Consider the following 26,845-nt stretch of genomic DNA (forward strand, 5'->3'; position numbering starts at 1 on the left):
TTCCAGGTGGGGTCTGACCAAGACAGAATAGTGTGGTACTATTATGTCCCTTAACCTGGACACTATGCTTCTGTTGATGCAGCCTAGAATAGCATTAGCTTTTTTTTGCTGCTGCATCACACTGTTGACTCCTGTTGAACTTGTGGTCTGCTAAAACCCCATATACTTTTCACATGTGCCACCATTAAGCCAGGTGTCCCTATCTTATACAGTGGTACCTCGGGTTACATACACTTCAGGTTACAGACTCTGCTAACCCAGAAATAGTACCTTGGGTTAAGAACTTTGCTTCAGGATGAGAACAAAAATCGTGCAGCGGTGGCGCAGCGGCGGCAGGAGGCCCCATTAGCTAAAGTGGTGCTTCAGGTTAAGAACAGTTTCAGGTTAAGAACAGACCTCCAGAACGAATTAAGTTCTTAACCACTGTATTTGTTTTGTCGGGTCTCTGGATCGTAATAAAGATTGATTGATTGATTGATTGATTGATTGACTGATTGATTGATATTTGTGCCTCTGGATCTTCCAGCCTAAGTGCAGAACTTTACAATTCTTGCAATTAATTTTGTTAGTTTGAGCCCAGCTCTCTAATCTGTAAAATTCATTTTTAATCCAGATTCTGTTTTCTGCAGCATTAGCTACCTCTCCCAGTTTAGTGTCATCTTCAAATTGGATGAGCTTGTCACTCCCCCCCCCCCCCACAGGATTATGACACACCATTACTGACCATTCTTTGGGTTCAGTCAGTCAACCAGCTACAAATCCACCTAATAGTTACCTCATTCAGTATAGGTAAAGGTAAAGGGACCCCTGACCATTAGGTCCAGTCGTGGCCGACTCTGGGGTTGCGGCGCTCATCTCGCTTTACTGGCCAAGGGAGCCTGTGTACAGCTTCCGGGTCATGTGGCCAGCATGACTAAGCCGCTTCTGGTGAACCAGAGCAGCGCATGGAAACGCCATTTACCTTCCTGCCGGAGCGGTACCTATTTATCTACTTGCACTTTGACATGCTTTCGAACTCCTAGGTTGGCAGGAGCAGGGGCTGAGCAATAGGAGCTCACCCCACCGCAGGGATTTGAACCGCCGACCTTCTGATCGGCAAGTCCTAGGCTCTGTGGTTTAACCCACAGCGCCACCTGCGTCCCTTCATTCAGTACATATGCCCCCTTTTAGATCGGCGTAGAAATTGGATGTACTGTACTGCTTCTTGTTGTTGTTGTTGTTAATTAATAACAGGCATAGGCAAACTCGTCCCTCCAGATGTTTAGGACTACAGCTCCCATCATCCCTAGCTAACAGGACCAGTGGTCAGGGATGATGGGAGTTGTAGTCCCAAAACATTTAGAGGGCCGAGTTTGCCTGTGCCTGGTTAATAAGCCCAGTTGGTAGCGCAAGAGACTCTCAGGGTTTTTGAGCCCTACTTCGGATTCCTGCATTGCAGGGGGTTAGACCAGATGACCCTCATGGTCTCTTTGACATGCATGATTCTACTATTGTTGTTGTTAATTATTGCTACTACTGTTCAATGGGGGGGGGGGGAGGAAGAGGAGGCCGCAAGACGATAGAGAGCGCGAAAGGGGGACGCTAGAGCGGCGGAAGTGGCGTCGCGGGCGTGATGACGTTTCACAGACCGCCGGCCCCGCCCCTTCCTTTCGGCGTGTCCCTCGGACTCGGCATGGAGGGCTCTGCCGGCGAGAGCGGGGTGGCGGCCATGGAGGCGCAGGCTGCCGGCGAAGGCTTCACGCGGGTCCGCAAGCGGAAGCGGCGCGCGTGCGAGCGCCAGGAAGGCGCCATGGAGACGGCCGAGGGCCCTCCGCCCCTCAAGCGGCCGGATTTCCCCCCTCTCCGCGGGGAGGCTCTCGGGGTGAGTCGGGGAGAGGCTCGTGGGGCGAGTCGGGCCCTCCAGGCCCTGCGTGGGCGGCTCAGGGGCCCCGTCCCGCCCCCGGCTTCGGTTTTATTTGTGTGACGTATTGACTTGCTACGCTCCTAGAGCTGTGCTCCTTCCAAGGTGCTTCGCGTGGTTTTCCCCCTCATGTAAATCCCCACAACCACCCTGTGAGGTAGGCCAGGCTCAGAGGTAGTGATCGGCCCTACGTCACCCAGTGAGCTTCATGGCTGAGAGGGGGATTCGATCCCTGCTCGCCCTAGTCCTTTTCTATATTTGTTGAGAAAATGCACCTAGAGGTTTCGGCAGTTGCCGAGTAAATGACGTAGCCAGATGGCATCTCCCTAGCCCAAATAAAATGGGGTGCTCTCCCCTCCTTCTGCTCCTCTCGCCTTAAATTTGTTCTGAGGTTTTCCCCAAGACTCTGGATAATTTTGGGGGAGGGACTAGGGCATATCTGGTTGGGGAGAGGAGGGGCTATGTGTTAGACAAACCAGCCATGCTTGTTTCCTCACAATGCCTGCGCCAGTCACATATTCTACTTCTTTGGCAATCGCTTGTAGCTGAGTAAGATTGTCTTCCATGAACATGGTCTTAACAGGGAGTCTGTAAGTGACTGTGGAGGCCGATTCTGGACCCACATGTCCTTCCACAGTGTTGTTGTTTAGTCGTGTCCGACTCTTCGTGACCCCCTGGACCAGAGCACGCCAGGCACTCCTGTCTTCCACTGCCTCCCACAGTTTGGTCAAACTCATGTTGGTAGCTTCGAGAACACTGTCCAACCATCTCGTCCTCTGTCGTCCCCTTCTCCTTGTGCCCTCCATCTTTCCCACCATCAGGGTCTTTTCCAGGGAGTCTTCTCTTCTCATGAGGTTGCCAAAATATTGGAGCCTCAGCTTCACGATCTGTCCTTCCAGTGAGCCCTCAGGGCTGATTTCCTTAAGAATGGAGAGGTTTGATCTTCTTGCAGTCCATGGGACTCTCAAGAGTCTCCTCCAGCACCATAATTCAAAAGCATCAATTCTTCGGCGATCAGCCATCTTTATGGTCCAGCTCTCAATTCCATACATCACTACTGCTAAAACCATAGCTTTAACTATACGGACCTTTGTCGGCAGGGACATAGTTTTCCAGGCGGACGTTGATCACGGTGAGGGTGTGCCAAATTTGCCTTCCTCTTAGCACCTTTCTCCCTTTCATCCTGAGTTTGAGTGTCTTCAAAGCCCATGACACCTTTGGTAAAGGCTGTTCTCCAATTGGAGCGCTCACAAGCCAGTGTTTCCCAATTGTTGATGTTTATACTACATCTTTTTTTTTAGATTTGCCTTGAGAGAGTCTTTAAACCTTTTTGTTGACCACCAGCACCCTTTCAGTTCATTTTTAAGTTAGAGTAGTTGTTTTGGAGGACGACAATCAGGCATGACCAGTCCAACAAAGTTGATGTTGAAGAATCATTGCTTCGACACAGGTGATCTTTGCTTCTTCCAGTACACTGGCATTAGTTTGCCTGTCTTCCCAAGTGATGTGTAAAAATTTTCAGTGACACCATTGATGGGATCTTTTGAAGAGTTGGAAACATTAGTCACTGCACTACACTTTCTGCGCAATGATCATACAAGAAGATCTTACATCATGTTATGGGAAATCTTTGGGTATTGCAATTCCTGGGTGCAGCTATCATTTTCAAGTGAAGTACAGTCGGTTTTTCCCACCGCACCTTGTGCCAGGAGTCATACAGGTCTGGAGGGTGGCAACACAAGAACAGGGTCCCCATCTGTGGAATGCTCTCTCCAGGGACGTTCGCCTGGCACCTTCATTACGCATCTTTAGGCACCAGGCAAAAACATTCCTTTTTAACCAGGCCTTTGGTTGATGGGGAGCGTATTGGGTTGTTGCTGCTTTTATTTTGATTATGTATTTTGTGGTTTTATATTTTGATTTTATTCTGTGCACTGCCCTGCAACATGCAGGTAAAGGACAGTATATAAATAATAATTAATTCAATAATTAAAATAGATGGCCCCCTGGGTACCTCCCAACTCTATAATTCTATGAGTCTGTGTTTTGAGATGTAACGGGCACTTGTATCACAGTGAATTACTTGACATGGGGTACTGTGATTAGACCTTGATTTGGTTCAGTGCTCGAAATTCCACAGGCTCCAGTTGCGTTTTGCAACTGGTGTGGGTCCATTTGCTACCAACAAGTGAAGATGTCTTGTCGCCAGTTTTGGCAATGGACATCTCCATCTGGCTGGTGTGTTTTCTGCTTCAGACATGCCCCCACATGCCCCGGCATCAAGAGACACTGCTGCCAGCTGGCTGATCTTTGGACATCTTGTCCTTATTTTATTCTTGATTGTTTTATTTGATGTTTTAATGTGTTGTAAACCACTTTGATTTTTTTCTCTTTAAAATATAAAGCAGAATAGAAATGAAATTAATAATAAAAACAATAACCTTATTGTGGGGGGGGGATGGCGACTAAACAGTATGTTGTGGCAACTGTAACCTGGTGATTAAGTTATATTTCTTAGTTTCTGACACTGGTTTGGTTCTGCATTCTGATGCAAATCCTGCTTTGGCCAGTGCAGGTCACTCAATGGGTTATGATCAAGACTTAAATTCTTGGCTAGGTTTTTGCTGTTATTCTGCCTCCCCATTTCTGAATTCATGGGTGTTGCAGGGAGACAAATTATGGTTGAAAATTGTCATTTTGGAAGGATTCAACATTCAGTATGTGAATATTCCCCAAACCTGAATCTTGGTTAGAGGTAGGGGAAGTGGTAGCATGTACTATGTTTACTCTAAACTTTTGCTATACAGCCTAGTTTCTCAACTCTGTTTGATCATTCTGAATAAGTTCTGTCTTCACTAGAATATACTGTTATGGGATGATTTTCCTTATATGTTTCTGTACTGCTTGTTAGGTCAGTATAAACTTGGTTACCAATTCTGAACAACAACAACCTCTCAGACTTAAAGTAAAAGTTTCTAGCAAAAATAAGTCAACTGGGCTTACTAGCCACAGTTTTCCTAAGGTTAGTGAAAGCAAAACATTAAGATAATCATTGAATTGAATACTTAGAGTAATTTTACTTGTCATGCAATTTAGATTCTGGTGCAAAGGGATCTTACTTATTTGTACACATAGGAATTTATATACTGCATTAAAAAAAAGCTTTCTCAGGGAAGTGTACAGTTGATATAATAAAAATTCTTAAAACCAACATTTCTTTCTTTCTTTCTTGTTTGGTCTTTTATTATAGGGTGGAAAAGGTGAAGTGAGGAAAATTTCTGTACCACCAAACAGATACACACCTCTGAAAGAAAACTGGATGAAAATTTTTACGCCTATTGTAGAACACTTACAGCTTCAAATTAGGTTTAATTTAAAAACAAGGAATGTAGAGATAAAGGTGAGCTGTAGGATGTGTTTTCCTAGAACGTATAATGGTAAGCCATCGTGACCAAAGCGTGTACAGGGGCACAATGCTCATTTGTGCCTACCCCTCTACTTTCACCTGCGTCTCCTCATGCCAGGAGGAATAATTGATAGATAGGAAAGACTTGAAAACCTGACTGCTGAACTAATCCCATGTCCATTCTAATTAAACTATGAGTTAAGGGGCAAATTTAGTCACAAGCAGACAATTGGCTGTCCCAAATCCAGCATGGGTCAAGGGAAGTAATAGTGCCACTGTATTCTGCTCTGGTCAGATCTCACCTGGAGTACTGTGTCCAGTTCTGGGCACCACAGTTCAAGAAGGACACTGACAAACTGGAACGTGTCCAGAGGAGGGCAACCAAAATGGTCAAAGGCATGGAAACGATGCCTTATGAGGAACGGCTAAGGGAGCTGGGCATGTTTAGCCTGGAGAAGAGGAGGTTAAGGGGTGATATGATAGCCTTGTTCAAATATATAAAAGGATGTCACATAGAGGAGGGAGAAAGGTTGTTTTCTGCCGCTCCAGAGAAGCGGACACGGAGCAATGGATCCAAACTACAAGAAAGAAGATTCCACCTAAACATTAGGAAGAACTTCCTGACAGTAAGAGCTGTTCGACCGTGGAATTTGCTGCCAAGGAGTGTGGTGGAGTCTCCTTCTTTGGAGGTCTTTAAGCAGAGGCTTGACAACCATATGTCAGGAGTGCTCTGATGGTGTTTCCTGCTTGGCAGGGGGTTGGACTCGATGGCCCTTGTGGTCTCTTCCAACTCTATGATTCTATGATTCTATGCCCTTTGCTGCCCAGAATGTGTTGAGCAGAATTGATGGTAGCAGAGAGGGAGGTGCTAGTTAATGTATGAGGTCTTTGGCCCTGGGATGAGGAGAACAGCCTGCAATCAAGCAGCCTCTTCCCATGTCATGTCATCTGGTGCTTTGTAAAGTAGGAGGACCTAGTATTTGCTATTTAATGAAAGCATGTCTCTCCCCCCCCCCCCCCTTTAGCTGAAAAGGGCTCACACAGCAGTTACAGGCTAAAAAGACGTGACACGAAAGCAGGGTGGGAGACAGGGTCAGGCCCTAGTTCCTAGTGAAAAAGTTCAGCAGGTAGTAGTGGGCTGGATTTAAGCACTATAGTCTCAGCAGTGCCATTTGGTGGCTGGCATTGGAGCAGTTGCGGCGGATCTCAGATAAAGCCGGAACCAGACAGGATGGATTCTCCTGTTTAACTAGCTGAATTAAATAACAAAGCCATTGGGGCAGAGTCATTGAGGTTAGTGGATAAATCAGTGCTGTGGAAGTTCCATTAATCTCGGGAGAACCTCACTTATTTCTTAGTAACACAAAGATACAACAACTTAGATCTGAGCCATTCATCATGGAGAGTTAACTTGCAATGCGGAATAAAACTTTCAATGCAGAATGACTTTACAAAATCATTATGTACTGTTGCAGAGTGTTTTTGTAAGGGTAAATATAATACAGATTTAGGAATGGGTAAAATTAAAGTGAAGTTGACCATTGGGAGTTGTCAGCATATGCTTCTGTAGGAGGAAGAACAGGGTCGCCTTTGTGTTAATGGAAGCACAGAGAAGAGCAGCTTGTATACTAAATCTCCCAGCGCTCCATTGCCCAAACCTTAACAACTTATTTTCTCTTCTAGACTTGTAAAGAAACAAAAGACGTAGGTGCTTTGACAAAAGCAGTTGATTTTGTGAAAGCTTTTCTACTTGGATTTCAAGTTGAGGTGAGTTACTTGTTTTTAAACAGATTCTCTGGCATGTATAGGGTAAAGGATTTCTTTTGTCTTTTGAACAATGGAGATTTAACAATCTGTTATCCAAATGAAGAAATTGACTTTGTATTGCTGTGCTGTGTTCCAGGCATCCCTGCACTGAGATTTGCATGCTTGACTTTCATGTATGATTTCTGTTTTAGAGTTTATTAAAGCTGTTTTCTTTGGGGTGCTTTGTAGTCAAAAGGGGAATATGTTTTGCCAGAGTGGATGTTTCCAGGTTTTTAAAACAAAGGTGATGGTTTAAAAATAGGAGCAAAAGTACCAGATGAATATTGACTTTGGAAAGCTTTCCTTAATATTTGCTAATATACCTTAATCCTCCTCTTGTGGAACTTGTATTTTTAAAAGCTACAAATGATAGCCAACTGTGGTGTCCTCCATGCACTGGGCTTTTGGTAGTGAGACATCCCTTCTTCCTCCTGCATTCTCCATGCCCAGCAACCCCCCAAAAAAATCTGTTTAAGGGTTGAGGTGAAGGAATGGGTTTCTGTGCAGTCAGTCTGAAACGGGACCCAAACTCCACATTTTTCCTTCTCCAAGGGAGCATTTCTAAAATGCATTAACTTGAGCTCTTGAGTCAATATATAAACAGAAAACCCAGCTGTATAAACAAGTGCTCAAAGCCCTCTCCCTTATCAGTCCGTGACAGCAATGAGTGGCCTTGCCAGTTCCGAGTAGAGCAGGGAGGGCACGTCTGGGTCTTATCTTACATCCTGACCACAAAGACGCACAGACCTTGTCAAGTCTGACAAGAGACCAGGGAATGGCGCCAGGAGTTGGTGACCTCCTGCCCCAAGATAAGAGTATAGGAACAGGAACAACCTTTTATGGTCAAGAGTGCCGGAACAGGAACAACTGTTTATGGTCATGGATGTCAACTTACGTGTATAAGCTGACATGCTTGGATTCCTGGGGAAGGGGGGAGAGGGTGCCTGGAGGATATATATACTGCATGAAATTTCTCATTTCTTTGGACTTGCTGGGGGCTGACCATGCAAGTGCCTTCTGCTATCCGGAGAGCAGAATAAACTCTTTCTCTGAATCAACCTCAGTGTCATTTGACTTCCTTCCACCCATCCGGGAGCAACGCAGACCCCACCAGTCAGTAAAGTCTAAGAAGGCTACAGAGGAACCCCATAGGACAGATTGGGGGAGCAAAGGAAGAAGTCCCCATCACACCTGCTGTTGTGACATTGCCTCGCTCTTTATATCCTGGGTTCTTCAACCCTCCGTGAGCCATTTTCACAGGACTGTCAATCACTGGATGTCACCCACGTCAGGTGACCCATTTTAGGCATGCTGCAAAGGAAAATTCAGAAGCCGCTGCCAGTCAGTTCTATTTTTGTTCTAATTTTCATACTGTCCCTAATTAGGTCCTGTGCCTGCCCTGTAAGATTACAGATTTTTGAGAAGTATTTTTTTGTTTCTTATACAAAATTTCAAATTCCACAACTCTCTTCCAGGATGCACTTGCTCTCATCAGATTAGATGACCTTTTTCTGGAATCCTTTGAAGTAACAGATGGTGAGTCTTCCATTTTTAAGGTCTTGTGTTTTCAAAACCTCAGTATAGATGCGTTTTTCAGTTACTGAGGAATGTGTAAGCACTTACACTTAAGTAACCAACGCTAGTGCTCACTATTTACATGAAAGGCTGTTTTAAATATCATTTTCCTTCACTCTTATAACAACACATAAAATGATTGCAGAGCCTGTGTGTCATTAACTTTAGTTGTCTGATCTCCCTATTAAAGCTTGCAGCCTTAGTTTTAACAGTTAACAGTTCTAAGTGTTACTAATTTCAAATAGCTTGCTTCAATTTGATTATTCATTTTGGAATAAACATTTAAAAGTATTTCATTCTCATGTGGTTCTCAGTGATCTCTTATTCAAGAGATTAACTCGGTTCACAGCTACTGAGCATTAGTTGTGCAACATCACATTCACCCATATGATTCATTGAGCCCAGAACAAACTTATTTAGGACTAGGTTGGAAAAAATTGTACGATGAAGTAACATTGACCTTTTCTCTTTAGTCAAGCCGTTAAAAGGAGATCATCTTTCTAGAGCAATAGGAAGAATTGCTGGGAAAGGTGGAAAAACAAAATTCACTATTGAAAATGTGACCAGAACACGAATAGTTCTTGCAGACTCGTAAGTATAATCCAGTAGCCTGTAACATTTTCTTGTGGTATGAAAATGAATTGGTGTACTTTCCGTGCAACGTTCTATCTGGACAAGACTTTTTAAAAGTGATTGTAGGGGACCCTGAATAGGCAGCAAGATGCTATCTGGCGACGTCATTTACTAGGCAGCTGACGAAACCTCTAGGTATATTTTCTCAACAATTTCAAATAGCTGTGTATGTTTTCTTGTGGCAATTATTCCTCATGAAACAGCTGTATTATACAGCACTAAGTAAAGAATGGATTAGCCCCAATTAAGATGGATTCTCCAGCCGCCGCTGCCGCCCCCCTCGGTGCGCTACGGTAGATGGTGTGGTTATCATGCAGTGCAGCAAAGTGGATCTGAAATGAAGTAGATGAGGACAGTACGATGCCATGGCTACTTTTAATGCTTAGGATTTAGGAAGAGCTGAGCATCTGATGACTGAAATCTCTCCTTATGGAGGTACAGTTCAGTCAGGTGCTGATTCTACCAATGTGAGACTGTTTGGTCCTTTGGGGTCACTAAAAGGATTTTTTTTCAAGTATTAGTCAAATATTCCTAAATACTGTACATTCCACATGTAAAGTAAAACTTCTTATTTTCATTACAGGAAAGTTCATATTTTAGGGTCTTTCCAGAATATTAAAATGGCACGAACAGCAATCTGCAACCTCATCTTAGGTAAGCCTCTTTTAACAAAAGGAAATCTGGATTTAAAGAGCCCTGCTTTGGGCTAGGACTTTTAACTGGCTTTGCTTCTATTGATGGCCGAGACACTACATTTCTGAGCAGAAATAATTACTTATGACTTTAATAATCCAGAATGATAGTAAGAGGTAGGTATAACCATCAGTACCCATACAGAAGGAAATTAGGTTCAGAGGCGGCTTTTGTACTACTATCTACAGGGCTGCGCATCTCTAAATACTTGTTTGAAAGCTGCTTCTTTTGAATATATTAGTACTCGTGGTTTTATCTATTTTTAATCATTTTTCCTATTCCTTAGCAGCATGACCTTTGTGTGCATGTTCATCTTATGTCTTAGGATTGTCTAGTAAGATCAATGTTGGTATCAATTATATTTTCATTTTAAGTGCTGAATTTCATTATCAGCAGTACTAATACTTTGCTTTCTTCTACAGGAAGTCCTCCATCGAAGGTTTATGGCAATATTAGAGCAGTGGCCAGCAGAGCAGCAGAAAGGTTTTAAGACGGACAAGGCTGGATTTGAATCTAAATGGATTTTCTGTACAATGACTCGTATACAGAAACCGTGGGACTGAAGAAAAAAGTCTGTGGCAACTCTTCACTCCAACATGGGTGTAGGAAAGACTGTAACTCTGTTCTCCAGCAGACATATTGTCTGATGAGCATATGTAATAAAGATGGCAAGCAAAAGTTTTGCTATAGCCAACTTGCCTAACACCTCAGTGTCTCAAGGTGAATGTCCAATTTGATAATTCTGTGCAGTGATCCCACAACAGTACTTGTATCCTAGCGGTGTTCGGTAGTAGATGTTGGACCAGTGAGATGTGTGTCGACATGGAAACTCACCTCCACCACCGATACCCCTCAAATTAGAAACTAGCCATAGTCTGTTTACTGTATTTGGACACAATGCACCCGATAAGCTACCCTACAATAATTCTTCACACCCCAGTTTAAGTATTGTGAATACTAAAGGTAAAGGGACCCCTGACCATTAGGTCCAGTCGTGACCGACTCTGGGGTTGTGGCGCTCATCTCGCTTTATTGGCCAAGGGAGCCGGCGTACAGCTTCCAGGTCATGTGGCCAGCATGACTAAGCCGCTTCTGGCGAACCACAGCAGCGCACGGAAACGCCGTTTACCTTCCTGCCGGAGCGGTACCTACTTATCTACTTGCTCTTTGATGTCCTTTCGAACTGCTAGGTTGGCAGGAGTAGGGACTGAGCAACGGGAGCTCACCCTGTCACAGGGATTCAAACCGCTGACCTTCTGATCGGCAAGTCCTAGGCTCTGTGGTTTAACCCACAGCGCCACCCGCGTCCCTAATACTAAAGATACTGGGCTTTAAATGACAAGACAGTGAATACTCATTTTTGCATCACCTCAACTAATTTGTTGGTGGAGCAGTTAAACTCCCACTCCCCTAAAAGCTTTATGTAAAATACTGAACACAGTTTAAGTAGTTCTGACAGGGATTGGTTACCATGCTGAGGGGTACAGACCTCACTCCTGTATTGGTGTTCCCCCTGGGGTGCAAACAGTGCTTTTCCATGGGTGCTGAAGTTGGTCTTTAGGCCTGCGTACTCAAAAGCCCAGTCAAGAGTGTTGGAACTCTACTGTATAATGTACCGTATTTTTCGCTCTGTAAGACGCACCAGACCACAAGACGCACCTAGTTTTTGGAGGAGGAAAACAAGAAAAACAATATTCTGAATCTCAGAAGCCAGAACAGCAAGAGGGATCGCTGCGCAGTGAAAGCAGCAATCCCTCTTGCTGTTCTGGCTTCCGGGATAGCTGCGCAGCCTGCATTCGCTCCATAAGACGCACACACATTTCCCCCTACTTTTTAGGAGGGAAAAAGTGAGTCTTATAGAGCAAAAAATACGGTAACTCAGGAGAAATGTGTCCTATTCTGCATTTAGGAAGTGATTTCTACTCATGCATGAATGTCATTGCATCCAAGCCAGTATTGATGGCCGGTGTGTGTGTACATTAAATTGTAGTCCAAATTACACCTGAAGCTATGATTAAGGTTTTACATCCCACTGTCTTATTAGTAAGACTATTTATATATCTCCACCAGCTTGCTACAAGTTAGTTTTGTTCAGGAAATTTTGACTAACACAGTGGCATCCCAAGAAGGTAAGTCAGAGGCAGCTGAATATCTGTCACTGATTATTTGGTGAAATACTGCTTGGGGTTTATGCATAAACACATAACTGGCATATTAAACCTGAAATCAGGGGAAATGTTTTAGTTTTCCATTTACTTGCCTGTTCTATAGAAGCTTCAACAATTCTATGGTAAAGTTCAAATATTTTATTATTTATTCATACAGTATGAAGGTTCCTATAGTTCCAACAGTGTATGATGTAGCATGCAGAGGAAAATCTAAACATTCAACATAACGCATTTTCCACACACAAACTAAAAAAAAAAAAAAAAAAAAAAAAGGCTCATCCCCCCCCCCCCCATAAGAAAGTAATGTTAGCACTATTTTTCTATAACGCCAGCCAGGATATGCACAAGCAATTAAGAAATAGAAAGCATTTGCTAAAATGTTTGTAACAAATACTTATGTACAAAAAATTCACAAAAGACTAGTTCCCCCTTGAAGCAGAGCACATGGCAGTTGACACTGGAACAGATACCACCACTGGCTGGGATTCTAAGCCACGGACTGATCCAGAGGAAGAAAGTTACATGTAGTGGAGATTCTCTGTTTTTAACATTTACCAAAGTTTGGCAACATTATCGTTTTAAATTATGCAAATCATGTAAACAAGAGGAACGTTTCAAATCGATCTACATGCAAAACTTCATGTCATGCAAGGACACCAAGCACCTCGATTTCTCTCTTCACAGACAGAGCCCATGATGTGCAGCACTCAGTTGAAGGAACAGCTATGGCAGGCAGGCAGGCAGCTGATTTTAAGTCCATACAGCCTGCCCTTTCCATTGCCAATTATAAAACCTTTTAAATAGGAAAAACTGCTACACAGGAAAGGGTGCGCTATCCTAAAAGTCTAATGAATGTTTTTCTTCTAGCCAATAGTACCATTGCAGAAAAGGAAAGGGATGATACAAAGTTGTAGAACATGGCTCGCTACTTTTATATCACACATATAAAGTTACTATCCATTACAAGTCATGATATGGACAAATCTAGAAAGAAAAAAACCCCTCTCCAAATGCTGGAGAAGAACAAGAGGTATAAATTTAGATAAAGTGAAGCTTTCCTCCTTCCCTATGGCATTGGTTAATGTTTCCCCCGTAATATCCGTAATAATCCTATATACACATATATAAAATATTACCAGTTTATTTGGAACTACTACATTAAATGCATAAAAGAATCTATATGGTTGGGACATAACTTAATGGCAAGAAAGGTTTTATAGTCTCACTGTGCAATGGGAACTCTATACAATTGTCTTGTTAATCCTAAATTCTTAATTAAGCTAAGTGCTGAGAAACAAATGCAAATACTTTCAACTGTTCTATCTAGACTTAATGGATCACAGCTGATGCTTACTAAGGGTATATTATGTGCAACTGCATCCATTTAGTAAGTGAAGGGATGAAATGGCCATAAGCATCTTTTAAATCCTATTTGCACACAAGGACTAGTTCTTGGCATTAACATTAAATTACATTTTCTCATCCTAATAAGTAGAATTGTACTGAGAGCTATCGGGCAAAGATGCAGTCCCTGGTAATATATCAACAGGTATATAAACAAACTTCAGTTTCCTGTCTTACAAAAATGTAATTAGGGAAATTAACAGGAAACAATGCTTTCTCTGCCAGTCAATATATAAATATTTGAAATAGTCACAGGAAAAAGGAAAGAGTTGACCTAACAACCATTTAAAACTTTACATTCTTCTACTATATATATATAAAACTGTGTGACATAAAAGTAAAGATGTATATCCATATATTGAACTGTTAATGTTCTGCTTGGCACTTTGTACTCTATTTTTGTTTCTGAATCAAGTATATTAAATTAAAGCCCACTTAACTACTACATATAGAAAGCTACATATATATCTATATATAAATACACACATATATATAGATAGATATTTTCTTGTTATAAAAGATGAGAAAAATAAATTAAAAAGCCAACCCCCTTCCCTTTCTCCACCACACTGATATGCTCTTTCCATCTTGCTGTCCTTCAGACTTTAAAGTGCTACACTTGAGTTATTGAGAGAATAAAAGTTCAATAACACTTAGTTGGCTTCATGAGGCTCATGTTGGAAAATGTGGCTTCACAGAGAAAAATACTTCCATTTAAATACACAGAGAGCGTTGCTGGACGTCTTGAGCAGATCTTCAGAGATGGAGAAGAAAGCAAAAGTGTTGGGTGGTGTCCTAAAGAGTCACACATCTACCACCATCTTTTTGTGGATATCTAGGCCTCCTACAACCTGAAATGTTGATATAAGAATATTATATGAGAATTCACAAGAGAGTAGAGTATCGGCTGGTAATTAAAATCAACTGATTCTGATCTGCTCTTCACAGAAATAGACTCTCACCTCAAGAAAGGTCAGTTTCCATAAATTCAGGGTTGTAGTTGTGGAACAACTTCTGTTCACGCAAAGATACCTCCCTCTTCCTCCCACATGCCTCCAGTGTGCACACCCCCAAATCTGCTCTGGGGTTTCCCCCCAACCCTTCAGGGATTATGTGGGCAGAAGGAAAGGGAGGCAAAGTTCTGTGCATGAGCAGAAATCTTTCCATCGAAGCAATGGCTTCCTTGGCCACAACCCTAAGTAATGAGTCAAAAACAGTATGCAAGACAGTTATGGCATTAAAGGTCTGGCTCGTGGGCCTAACTGGGCCCTATATGGGTGCCAATTTGGCCAACGATACCAATTTAAAAAAAAAAAGACCACCTGCCAACATATTAATCCAAGTGGGTATAATTAGCACAGAATCAAGTGTGGGGCAGGTAGAGATATTGTTGCCAGGATACAACTGGGAGCCTTAAAAGTGTGTTCTCAGTTGTGCATTGATAATGGAGGCTTGCTGATCGGCAGTGAGAGAAAGCCTGGGGACAGCTAGGCTACAGAGTTCCCCACAGGCTGCGGACTGTGTGCATAGTGGGGCAAGAGGGGCTCCAGTGGGCTTTAAAGCCACTGCCTATCAGCTGACAGGTTGAGACTTCAAGCCCACCGGACAGGCTGTACAACTGAGTTCTCCATGGGAACATGGTACAGGAAACTGGCTTGGAGTCACAGCCTATCAAGCTGTTGAACAGCAACTTCAAGCAGCGATTGGCTTGTATTTCCTTTTGTAGTATGATTTGCACGCTGCAGAGGAAAAATTGCTCACCTCGTGTCATAATGACATCAGGCAATTGACAGGTGGGCAGTCTAAGTGGCCTGCCCACCCCTAAATTACCAAGTGGGTATAATTAGCACAGAATGAAATTACAACTTAGTTTTGCAACAGATTCTTGTAGCCAACTAATTTTTCTTTTTTTAAAAAATAATATTTATTACTTTTATAGATTACAAAAAGAGAAAAAAGAAAAACAAAAAAGGCAAAGAAGGAAAGCAAAAAGAAAAAAACAATACAATATATAAACAATGCAATACACAACCTAAACTCAAAACTAAACACATTAAACTAAACTAAACAAACCCCACTCCCTAACCTTAACCCTAAATTTTCTCACATCTGAAGACCTAAAACATTTGAATGTGGGGAAGCTTTAATCTATGATAAATGAAGCAATCAGTAGCAGGAGGCTAATTATGTCAAGTCTCCAGAATGCCCATATGATGTGAATGAAAAGAACTGCCAGAGGACAGTTGAGTCAACAAGGAGTCTTAAAATGGGAAGGGCTTAAAGCAAAATTAATACGTTATCCTGTAAAGAGTTTAAGACGAATGTCGAAGAAAACAATGGAATAAGTTAAATGGGTTATTTTCTAGGAAATAACGACATCATCTGCAAGGGCAAAGTTGAAAATGAAAAATGTGTATATGAACATACTTTACTAAAAATGAACTTACAGCACAGAATTCCTCAAAGGATATTCTTCCATCACCATCTTTATCTGCATTTATTATGGTTTTGTCTACAATTTGCTGCAACTGGGTATCTTTGAGATTGTTCCCAACCATCATCTTCAGAACCTGGAAGAGCTCCCCGTTGGAGATATAGCCATCTTTGTCCATGTCATAGATACGGAAAGCAACTGCAAGATAAGGAAAGCTCAGTAGCAAATATGACTTCTGTGGCCCATTCAATGTTTTCTTTCTCTCACACGCTGGTGATACCCTTTCTCCTTTTCTGCACTGTTTTCTATTAACACAACAGACTCATTCTGATTGTTTAATAACTTCTGAGCAGTTGAATGTTCATAAATCATTCTTTATATTAGCAGCTAAGTCAATGAGTATTTATTTATAGCATTTATTTATACCATTCATTCAGTTTCCTAATTGAAGCCAAGGCTCTTACTTTCACCACTTAGTGAAGTTCCAAAGACAGAAGATCAACTTTCTTTCAGGTATTTTTTAAAATTTATATTTTAAAATTTATATTTTCTTTGGAAGAGTGAAGAAGAGACTTGACAGGAACATTTTACTGCAGATCGGTGTTACACACTTCATCTAGACATCTTGTCTTTTTACAGCCATATCGGGTATCAGAGATATATGAAAAAAATAGCTTCTATTAGATCAGCTGCGCCATTTCAATCCTAAACACTGTATAATGTCACCGTAATTGTCTGGCTACAAAGTGATTGGCGTACTCCCTTTCAGAGTTGGTTACATTGGTTGAAACCCTAAACCCAATTGGCTGGAAATATGTTTCACTTATATTAGTGGGTTTTAGTTCTAACTAAACATGTTGAGATGGATGGGTTGCATGGGTAGGCAACCTAAGGCCCAGATCCGGCCCAATCGCCTTCTAAATCCGGCCTGCGGGAGATCCGGGAATCAGCGTGTTTTTACCTGAGTTGAATGTGTCCTTTTATTTAAAATGCATCTCTAGGTTATTTGTGGGGCATAGGAATTGGTTCATTCCCCCCCCCCCAAAAAATATAGTCTGGCCCCCCACAAGGTCTGAGGGGCAGTGGACCGGCCCCCTGCTGAAAAAGTTTGCTGACCCCTGCTGATCTAGAGTTGCCCCGTTTGCTCCCAGGCAGGATCTGGGAAAACAATTTTTACCTGTTAAAGGTAAAGGTACCCCTGACCATTAAGTCCAGTCGCAGATGACTCTGGGGTTGCCGCGCTAAGCTTGCTTTACTGGCCAAGGGAGTCTGCGTACAGCTTCTGGGTCATGTGGCCAGCATGACTAAGCCGCTTCTGGCGAACCAGAGCAGCGCACGGAAACGCCGTTTACCTTCCCGCCGGAGCGGTATCTATTTATCTACTTGCACTTTGACGTGCTTTCAAAGGCCCCAATACCACCTCCCACACTGTTCCAGAGGGTTCCCCAACCCTATGAAGCAGCTTTTCAGAGGGAAGGAGAAACTGATAAAGCCTTCTATGCTAGGACAGCTTTAAGTCTGAATTCTCTAGTGGGGTGTATATCTATATGGGTGGCTGCGGGGTGGAGAAATCATTCTATGCTTTATTATTGGCAAATGACACAATATTTGCAGGCACAGTATTTCATTGTGTAAAAAACAAACAGGGCCAGAAAAGCTTTAGTGATGCACCTACAAATCTAAAACACCCACTAAGGTACTTTCAATTACAAAAAAAGCAACTCCTAACACAAAGCCTGTGTATTTCACCTTGAACTGTACAAAAGATTTAGTATGTTAATTTTCCATTCTTCACATAATTAAGGATTTTCAAATGATATTCAAGTTATTTCAAAGTACTTACTGTTTTATTACAGAACAGACATCTCAATGATGATTTTCTTCTCCACCCCCCCCAACTGCCCAATTGCAAACTTTATTTGCCAGCTAAGGAAATATCTGATACTTACACCTCAACTTCTGTTCCTTGTCACCTTTGACACTGAACTGAGAGACTCCTTCTATAAATTCTATAAAGGCAAGAAGAACATTTATAAAATATTTTACATATTACATAACATACAATTACCCCCTGTGGACTTCAGTAATGCATGTCTAGCATTCTCTCGAAGTAAGTCAATCCTGAATGTGGTCTGCCTAGGTTGGTCAATGTTTTTGTGTGCTACAACATCCTATGGGCTTCACAATACTCATCAAAATCTCAGCTTTCATTTAAGATATGTAGAGTGCTTCCAGGTGGAATTGATGCTACCATAGACTTTTTGCAGTGTCCACACAAAGTAATTTAAAATGCCAGTCAATAGTTTTTCTTGGATTGATTTCCATTTATCCATTCTGCAGAGAATATATACACAGTCACTGCTAGTGTGATAGCTCCCTTCAGGCTGGTGGCCTATTTCACCACATGCTTGGTAATGTTTTGGTCAGTGCCCCCCTATCACCATACCCTTACTTCTGTTTGCTCCTCACGTTAGCATAACCTAGCCATTCTCTTTTGATGCGCCTAACTATTTCCACCAACTACCACCTTCAGAAGGCAAATTTCAGAGCAACTGTTCTCTCATGAGCTCTACAAAGCATGTAGGGGATTACTCCTCAGAGACTAATCTCATTTCTAGTTTTCAAAACAATATAGTGGAGTGTTGTGAAAGACCTCTTAATCACTCTTCTTAAAGCCTTAAAAAGGTAAAGGATAAAGAGACCCCTGACAGTTAAGTCCAGTCACGAACGACTCTAGGGTTGCGGCGTTCATCTCGCTTTACAAGCCAAGGGAGCCGGCGTTTCTCCGCTCCACAGACAGTTTTTCCCGGGTCATGTGGCCAGCATGACTAAGCTGCTTCTGGCGCAATGGAACACCGACCCCACAGCAGCACACGGAAATGCCGTTTACCTTCCCGCCGGAGCGGTACCTATTAATCTACTTGCACTTTTTGGTGTGCTTTCGAACTGCTAGGTGAGCAGGAGCAGGGACCGAGCAACCGGAGCTCACCCCGTCACGGGGATTCGAACCGCCGACTTTTTGATCGGCAAGCCCAAGGCTCAGTGGTTTAGACCACAGTGCCACCCATGTCCCTCTAAAAGCCTTAGTTAGGTAAATTAATAGTCTTGGACAAGACCTCAGTATCAGTTTATGAAGAAAAACCAAATGGAAATCATTACCCCGCCCCCTCCACACACACCCCTGCTTTCATTTTGCCCATTGTGGAACATGCTAACACTTATAATGTTCAAAATTGTGCTCTTTTGCACTTCTTGGATTTCTTTTTAAGGTATCTGTGCACAGGGATAGAAATATCTGCATGCATGACCAGAACAAAAAAAGTTAGCAAAGGGCAGGGGAATGACTGAAGGAAATGAGAGAAAAGCAGTCTACATATGGTTTCATCAAGCTCTGCCCACTCATGGGGACGGCAGGTGGTGTAAAAGCAAGGAACATCATGACTGAAAGAATGAGAGTGTGTGGATAATTGTGTGCCCATTGTACACTCAAAAATTGGATCTGAATAAGAAGTTTTTGAGGTAACGCCCCCAACTAAAAGCACCCATGGTTTCCAACTCACAGTTAGAGGCTTGATATTATGACAACTAAAAGAGGTGGCAATAAAGAATGAAAACAACCAAAGTTGACTGCATTTCCGATGCTATGACTTCTAAGTCCCCCACCTACTCCCTCCAAGGTAAAAAATATTCTACATTTTAACAAGGGAGGCAGACAAGCATATATTTATAGTCACTATAGTTTGGCACCAGTCAAATTCAGTAAAAATATGTAGAAAAACTGCATGTGAGCAGCAGGCCTCGTAACTATTAAACATAAATAATGTAGTTTTTAAGTGCTGAAGTCATCCTTCTAATTTGTAATATTGTGGCTTTTCATTAAAATGCTGCACACAAAAGACACTTTAAATGCAAATCCTAACCTTATCCAAAAGCTTGAAAGTATGTCAAGGCTGAATTAAAAGTAGGTGGTGACTTAAAATATACAAATGTAAGTGTCCTGCAATATAAGAACATAACAACTAAAGGGCTTCCATAGTTATGCACATCTTTGCTACTTTATTGGGTGGAAGAATACCTTCAGGCAGAGCAAATCAGTATAGCTGGGTTGTGCTCACTGGAATATCTAGTTGTAGAGTATTAGGACAGACAGACCCATCTTCAAATGTGAGGCTATTGTTTACCATACCTAGCATGCTTTCCCTTTAAAACTGAAGGGAGAAAACTTCCTGAACTCCTTGCTTTGTATTGCTTCCATAGTTTTATTTGAACTGTTTGTCTCATTTGGGAATGGTTGTGTGCTCTGTTCTGGATAGTGTTGCATTCCTCCTGAATGATCAAGTTCATTGCTTGAAGGTGCTATTAGATACAACCCTATCTCAGGAGGCCAAAGTGTCTTGGTAGTGCAAATAAGTGGAATATAAATGCTTAAAATAAAATATACTCCAGGTTATTATTTCTCTTCCCTTGTTTAAGGGGGGGGGGAATGTATGGATAATATTGTTCAGATGTGCATATGGGTGAAAGGATAATCCTATTAAGGCCCCAGATTTCCACATTACCCAGGTACTCTGGGTAATAACTTGAGCCAGTACTAGTATGAAGGAAAGCTGCTCATTCCTAGACCCTGCCCCCTTGGGACCTATGCTGCAAACAGAAAAATTAGAGGTAAGATTTGACAAAGGAAACAAGGGCATAAAATGATGATTACTACAATGAGATTATGAATTGCATATTATCAACTCACAGACCTAAGCCACTATCTGTATACATGCACGAGATCCAGCCACTGTTTGCAGAAAAAATGTATTATTTCGGTGGAGCAGCTATTTATGTTTTTGAAATTCACACCCTAGTTAAGGTCAGATATTGACCAATTTTAGAATTTAAAATAAGAGCTTCAATGTTCACATTCTAAATTTTGTGTGTCAAACCCTGTAGTGACAAGCAATAACCAGTGAAGATTACTATAGCCAAATATGTGAGCTAAGTTTCTGTCATGTAATATATCCCCCAAATTATGAAGCCAAAGTAAAGCTCCTTTAAGTAATATTGAATTAATGGGAGAATTAAGAATATGTTTAAAATACCTCCCATTGAAACAGGGGGAAAATTGCTGAACTTTTGCTGGATTATGACTTTCTTCAAACAAGCCTAAGTAAGTGGAAGCCAAAATAAGTTTTTAAATATGTTCTGGCAGTTAACAGCCTCACATAAGTTGTCAGCATTCACAATCGTATGCATGCCTACTCAGAAGCAAACCCCCCTGGGTTCAAGGGACTACTCATAAGTATGTTATAAAACTGCAGCCTTAGTCACAAGTTAGATCTTAAGGGAAATGATCTTACATAATACCATTATTTAAATTGGTATGTTCCCTATAATGCTATAGGAAAGACAACTTTCTACGCACTTGGAAAATTAGAGGTCCTTCACCAAACAACTGAGCAGCAACATAAATTTCACAAAATAGTACCCCAAAATGGTGACTATTCCATTTCCTCCTCCTTACTTCATGAACCATTTCCCTAGCAAAGAACTAAATTATCACACATATTCTATGGGATGTACTAATTCAAACAATGCCTGCAATCCTACACACATTTACCTGAGAGTAAGTCTCACTGAACTAAATGGGACTGAAAAAGCAGACATGTATAGGATTGCGCTGGAAAAAACCAAAAAGCCAAGTTTCAGCAGAATGTTCTAACCAGAGTCCAAGTGTGAACACACTGCTTTCACATATTAAATTTAATATATCCAGAGAGAATGGCTTCTTACCTTTGAAGTCTACCTCTCCATTCCCATCTGTATCGAATATATCTATTACTCGTTGTACCAGTGGATTCTGTTGTAACTCAGGCAAAGACATGAACTCTTCCACACTCAGAGAACCAGAATTATCTAAATCAAGCTTTTTAAACCTCTTTCCCAATCGTTTAATCTCATCTGCATCAACTGGGGTGGAAGGAAAGAGAAAAAAGTATTTTGTTAGAAACAGTTCACTGTACTATTTTATATGAAGCAATGACTTACTGTAATGCAGTGATATTTCTTTAAAAGTATATAGTAACTCTACATACTTCTATACAAAAGGGTTAGCTTTAAACATTACCAATTCAAATTGCTCACCTTTTTTCACAGGGCATGCCATGACACATTTAACCTTACAGCTCACTATAAACTACTGTATGCTGACTCAAATGTTCAAAGGAGTGATAATACTAGCTAATTCTAGTCACATGGCTGCTCAACTATATAAACATCCATCCTGCTTTATCATAGACTCGCTCTGTTAAACCGTATATAACATCATCAAGGATCTTCAAAAAGGAGTCAGCTAATAATCATTCAAAAAGAAATTCAATCATTTAAATCTTGTATCAATTTCAATTCCTTGTGATTAGGTAGAAATACAAAAGGTGCTATTCAGATACTAGCTTAGATTGCATTGAACTGAATTCACCACAGATGTCTTTTCTGCAGGAGAAAAGAAAATCAAAACTGTATTCTTGATTGATGGGATGGGCATGGTCTCATTCCAGGACCTCATTTCTGCATGAGTACTGAAAAACTTCTAAGTCTGGCTAAAAAATTTCCATCAAAAGGTGGAACACAATCGATTTTTAAAAGTTTGTTTAAGCTACAACTGTTACAAGAAATCAACACCTGAAAAGTTGCAGTCACAATGAAAGGCAGAGTAAAACAGTTTAGCTTTACTTGCCATGCATCTAACAGGGAAACAAACCCAAACCTGCCATATAGCAGTTTATTAATAAAGATGGCTGCAGAAAATGCTTTGTATTTACAGTTTTACTTGTCCTTTGAACAGAATTCAAATGTGTCTGTGAGAAAACAAGGAATTCTCATATTGAAGAAGGTAGTTTGAGAGAGCAATTCTAACCCTCTGGTGTTTGTTTCTGGGGGGTAAAATGAAGCCCAGGCTCACTAGTGATGGGGGAGATGCTTCACCCTCAAAAAGGGTCTGATCTGGGTCCCTTGGCACCACTCCTCAAAACATCCCCCCATTTTTAACCCAGAATTTTGAATGTGATGGTGGTGTGGCTCAGCTGTTCCAATCATTCCCTAGATAAGGGTTAAGATTGCTCTGTCTGAATATGGACAGAGTACTAATTCTAGCAGAACTTTATTCTGTAATTTTCCCATAAGAGTTACATAACATTTTTTAAAAGATTAAATGTATTATGCAAATAATTAAAAGGGTTGTCAAATGCAGTCAGTCAATTCTGCTGTAATAAAAAAAACCTCATACTGCCTTCAGAAGACACCCAGCTTTAGGTGTCTAAAGTTGAAGTATAATTTGGAGCTAGGAAACCGCCCACCTCTTTGTATATTTATGCTGTTCAAAATTTACGAAATTCATGTGCAGGAGTAACTACTATGATGAAGATAGAACGTATTAATTCTTGTTTCAAATCAAAACATAATAATGAATTCACTGGTGATTTTATGCAGACCACCATTTGTGAAAATAAGGTGAGCCATGCCTATAGGAATATTGTAGGAATTACTGTGAAAGATGCATTCCTGCACACCATTTCGCTTCTAAACTGCTCGATTTCAATGATTGTGTCAGGATACAGGAAAATAAAGTGATCCCCCTCAGTATGTAGAACTTCATGAATCAAGGCCAGAAGACTACAAGAAACCAGTGCAGATGCTTGAAACCTAGATAGTGCAACTTTGTGATTATAAATGACAGAAGGCAAGATGTAACCTTGTTTTAAAGGTTTACAATTTAAAAATGGATCTTTGATAAATTGGGAAGTGGGAGAGAACTCAAAGGAGCTGGGCCTGCTGGCTAAAGACTGAAAGGGTACCTAATAAAACTGTTCTGTTCTTTAGTTACATTCTTATGTCATAGAATCATGTCATATTCAAGGGTGTCTTAGCCTAAAAACCGGGGCTGTGTAACCAGTTTGTGCTGTGCATGGGGTAAGAGTAGCCTCCGAGATCTAGAGTAAAAGGAGATATTATTCGAAATCCCAAATTCACTGTCTCCTAAATGCTGAACAGACACAATATAAGAATGTTTGAAAAAGTTGGTGATCAGTTAGTTTGGTGGTTTTGTTAATATTTCAGCTTGTCTGAGTTTCCTCTAGTCCTTTCCAGCCTTATACCCATGTTTGATTGGGGAAAGAAAGGATGGAAGAAAACCAGCAGTCCCATCCTCTTATTTTAAAAATAATAATTCTTGTCTGTCTTATCTTATTTAGGGCAGTATCACACATTCCTCCAATTTTGGCCCTATTTTTGAAAGCACAGCTGTTCTCTTGGTGCGTGTAATTCTTTCCTATACTACCAGGCCCACATTAGCAGTGGTTAGTTTATTGTCTTGTCTCTCTTTTTTGTTTAGATTTGCAAATATTAGTTTTTCCTGATCACCATCTCAATTCTGGAATCAAGTCTGGATCGCACCCGGGCCAATCCGGATTACCAAATTCATACTGAAATGCGGGGGGGGGGGGCATGAATAGCCCTACTAATACTGTTGTGTGTGCGTTGAAACATACAGTGTCAACATGAGCAGTGTGTCTCCGTGTAAGGTGGAAGCCCTGTCTGGCAAGATGATTCTATGTGGAGGGCAGATACATTCATAGGTCTCAGGCTATATAGGAGGTTTCTGAACAGCTAGCATGACAGATGATGTACCAGAATAGATGCACATTCTGCACATTAGCATGGGTTTTTAATTGCTGGTTTAGACTCTACCATAAATACTTAAGGGTGCAATTCAATGTTGTGCAAGCGTACTTCCACTTACACAACGGGATTTCATTTCCCTCTCCCCTCACACACAGACACAGCCCCGCTCCCACCACACCACCAATATCTGTTCAATCCCTTACCCTTTGAAATTGATTGTGAAGTGTGAGGACGTCATACTGTGCAGTGGAATTCCATTCTGCTTGTGCACAAACGTTGGATTCAACCCCAAGTATTCACTTGAAGAAGCATACATTACAAGGATGCAATAACTAAAAACTGCACTAAGACATACTTTATAAAATTATGAAATAGGTTATAAAGATGTTACAATTACATTATATAGAGCCTTCAAAATCATAGCTTAGTAGAAAAAAGTGTTAACGTAGGTTTGAACTTACAATGTGAGCACATTTCCAGTGGGTAGCTTGCCTCATTTCCCTGAAAAAAAAGGGGGGAACAAAGTTAAAAATGCACCTTTATAGACTCTTTGTGAAGTTAAGTAATAATCTTTTATATACCTATTTTTGTTTCCTGTTTTTATTTTATAAAAACCACCTACACCAGAAATTTCATTCTAAGTCATTAATAGGTAGTGGTGCCACCTCTGGTTGCTGCCTTCTTGGCACAGACCTGCAACAAGGCCTTCTCGGAAGTGATTGTCTGTGGAATCTCCTTCCTGCTAAGTTGTATCCCTCATTAGTGACTATTCAAAAACATCCTATTTAATTAAGCATTTGATGCCTGAAAGTTACAGGATATTGCAACCCTGAAATTAATAACTGTGAGGTACATTATTATTTAAATGTTTTTAGATGCTCTAAATGATTATTTTAAAATATTTTTAACATGTTTATTTTTTATTTAAAATTGCATTATTTTGATGTTTGTCACCATGGGCTCCTTTGGGAGGAAAAGTGGGACAGAAACATAATAAATAATAATTCCTGATATACTGAATTTATTCCCAGGAAAAGCATCAGCAGCTAAGAATAAAATTCCTAATAAAATATTAAATCAATTTACATATAAAATATGTAAGAACAGAACAGGTCCAAGTCTAAATACATCTCAAGATTTTACATGCTATATATGGGAAAAAAAACCTGAAACACTATAAGTACTAGCCAACCAGGTAATACTCAAAGTACACTCACTAAGATCAATGGACTGCAGTAACAAGCCCATTTATTTCAATGTGTGCACTATGAGAATGCCTTAGATTGATGTTATTGTATTATGACATTTCCAGAGCTGTTTTCAGCAACACCTCTCAGGTAGGTGCCATTGTCATTATAAGAGAATAAGGGAGGTGTTCATGGTGAGTTCCAGCACCTCTTTTTCTAGAAAAATAAATGTTCAATAACCTTTACTGAACATTTGTAAGTAGCCTTTCAGTTGAGTCAGAGCAGAATGCACAGAGTTCACGGTAGTCTTGTAACAAAAAAAAAGAAAAAGACACGAGCTCTTGGCTCCTGAAAAGAATTCTATTTAGGTAATCATTTGATTTAACTGAATCCTCGGATATGCTCTTTTTCCAGGGGTAAAAAGGTAAAGGTAAAGGACCCCTAGACGGTTAAGCCCAGCCAAGGGCGACTATGGGGTTGTGGCGCTCATTTCCCTTTCATGCCAAAGGAGCCAGCATTTGTCCACAGACAGCTTTCTGGGTTATGTGGCCAGCATGACTAAACCACTTCTGGTGTACAATGCTTGTGGTTCTAAAGATTCAGATTACTTCTGAGCTCCTTGCTATTTGGGGTCACTTGGGGAATGGAAATAATCTGGGCCTTTAGAACCAACTAACAGTGCTGCCTTTGAAAAAGAGTGCAAGCTTGAAACACCTCAAGCAAGTGAATTAAATAAACAATTCTGTAAATAAACTATAAGCACATTTTTCGTCACCATTTTGATGATGTCACTCTCCCGTCTTCCCACCCCAAAAAGATACCTATCCACAGAACTGACACTTTGGTGGTGATACATTTTTCCATCAGCTAACAAGTCTTCGCATACAGAATTCACAACCTAATTCACAGCTAGAATCACTTTATCTACCATAGATCCTCCCAATTACCTGTAAGGTGTGAAGGCAATACCACCTG

At 41.1% G+C, this 26,845-nt stretch overlaps 2 protein-coding genes across 4 annotated transcripts in view; one reads left to right on the forward strand and one right to left on the reverse strand.

The window, feature by feature from the left end:
- The first annotated feature begins 1,592 nt into the window (after positions 1–1,592).
- On the forward strand, positions 1,593–10,718 carry PNO1 (partner of NOB1 homolog). The gene is made up of 7 exons (XM_080999345.1): positions 1,593–1,861; positions 5,151–5,300; positions 6,990–7,073; positions 8,588–8,648; positions 9,161–9,278; positions 9,904–9,974; positions 10,436–10,718. The coding sequence occupies exons 1-7, from the start codon at positions 1,613–1,615 to the stop codon at positions 10,501–10,503; spliced, it is 801 nt and encodes a 266-aa protein (XP_080855471.1). The 5' UTR covers positions 1,593–1,612; the 3' UTR covers positions 10,504–10,718.
- A 1,586-nt stretch (positions 10,719–12,304) lies between these two features.
- Positions 12,305–26,845, reverse strand: part of PPP3R1 (protein phosphatase 3 regulatory subunit B, alpha) — a 39,140-nt gene continuing 24,599 nt past the window's right edge. For all 3 annotated transcript variants that reach the window (XM_080999309.1, XM_080999308.1, XM_080999307.1), the window contains 5 exons: positions 25,145–25,184; positions 21,798–21,974; positions 17,969–18,028; positions 16,033–16,217; positions 12,305–14,436 (listed from right to left, as the gene is read on the reverse strand). In XM_080999309.1, coding sequence (XP_080855435.1) covers positions 14,389–14,436; positions 16,033–16,217; positions 17,969–18,028; positions 21,798–21,974; positions 25,145–25,184 — 510 coding nt within the window. In that variant the 3' untranslated portion in view covers positions 12,305–14,388. The remainder of the gene's footprint in view (positions 14,437–16,032; positions 16,218–17,968; positions 18,029–21,797; positions 21,975–25,144; positions 25,185–26,845) is intronic.

Source organism: Podarcis pityusensis, assembly GCF_964106645.2.
Source record: "Podarcis pityusensis genome assembly, chromosome: 3".
Lineage (NCBI taxonomy): Eukaryota > Metazoa > Chordata > Lepidosauria > Squamata > Lacertidae > Podarcis > Podarcis pityusensis.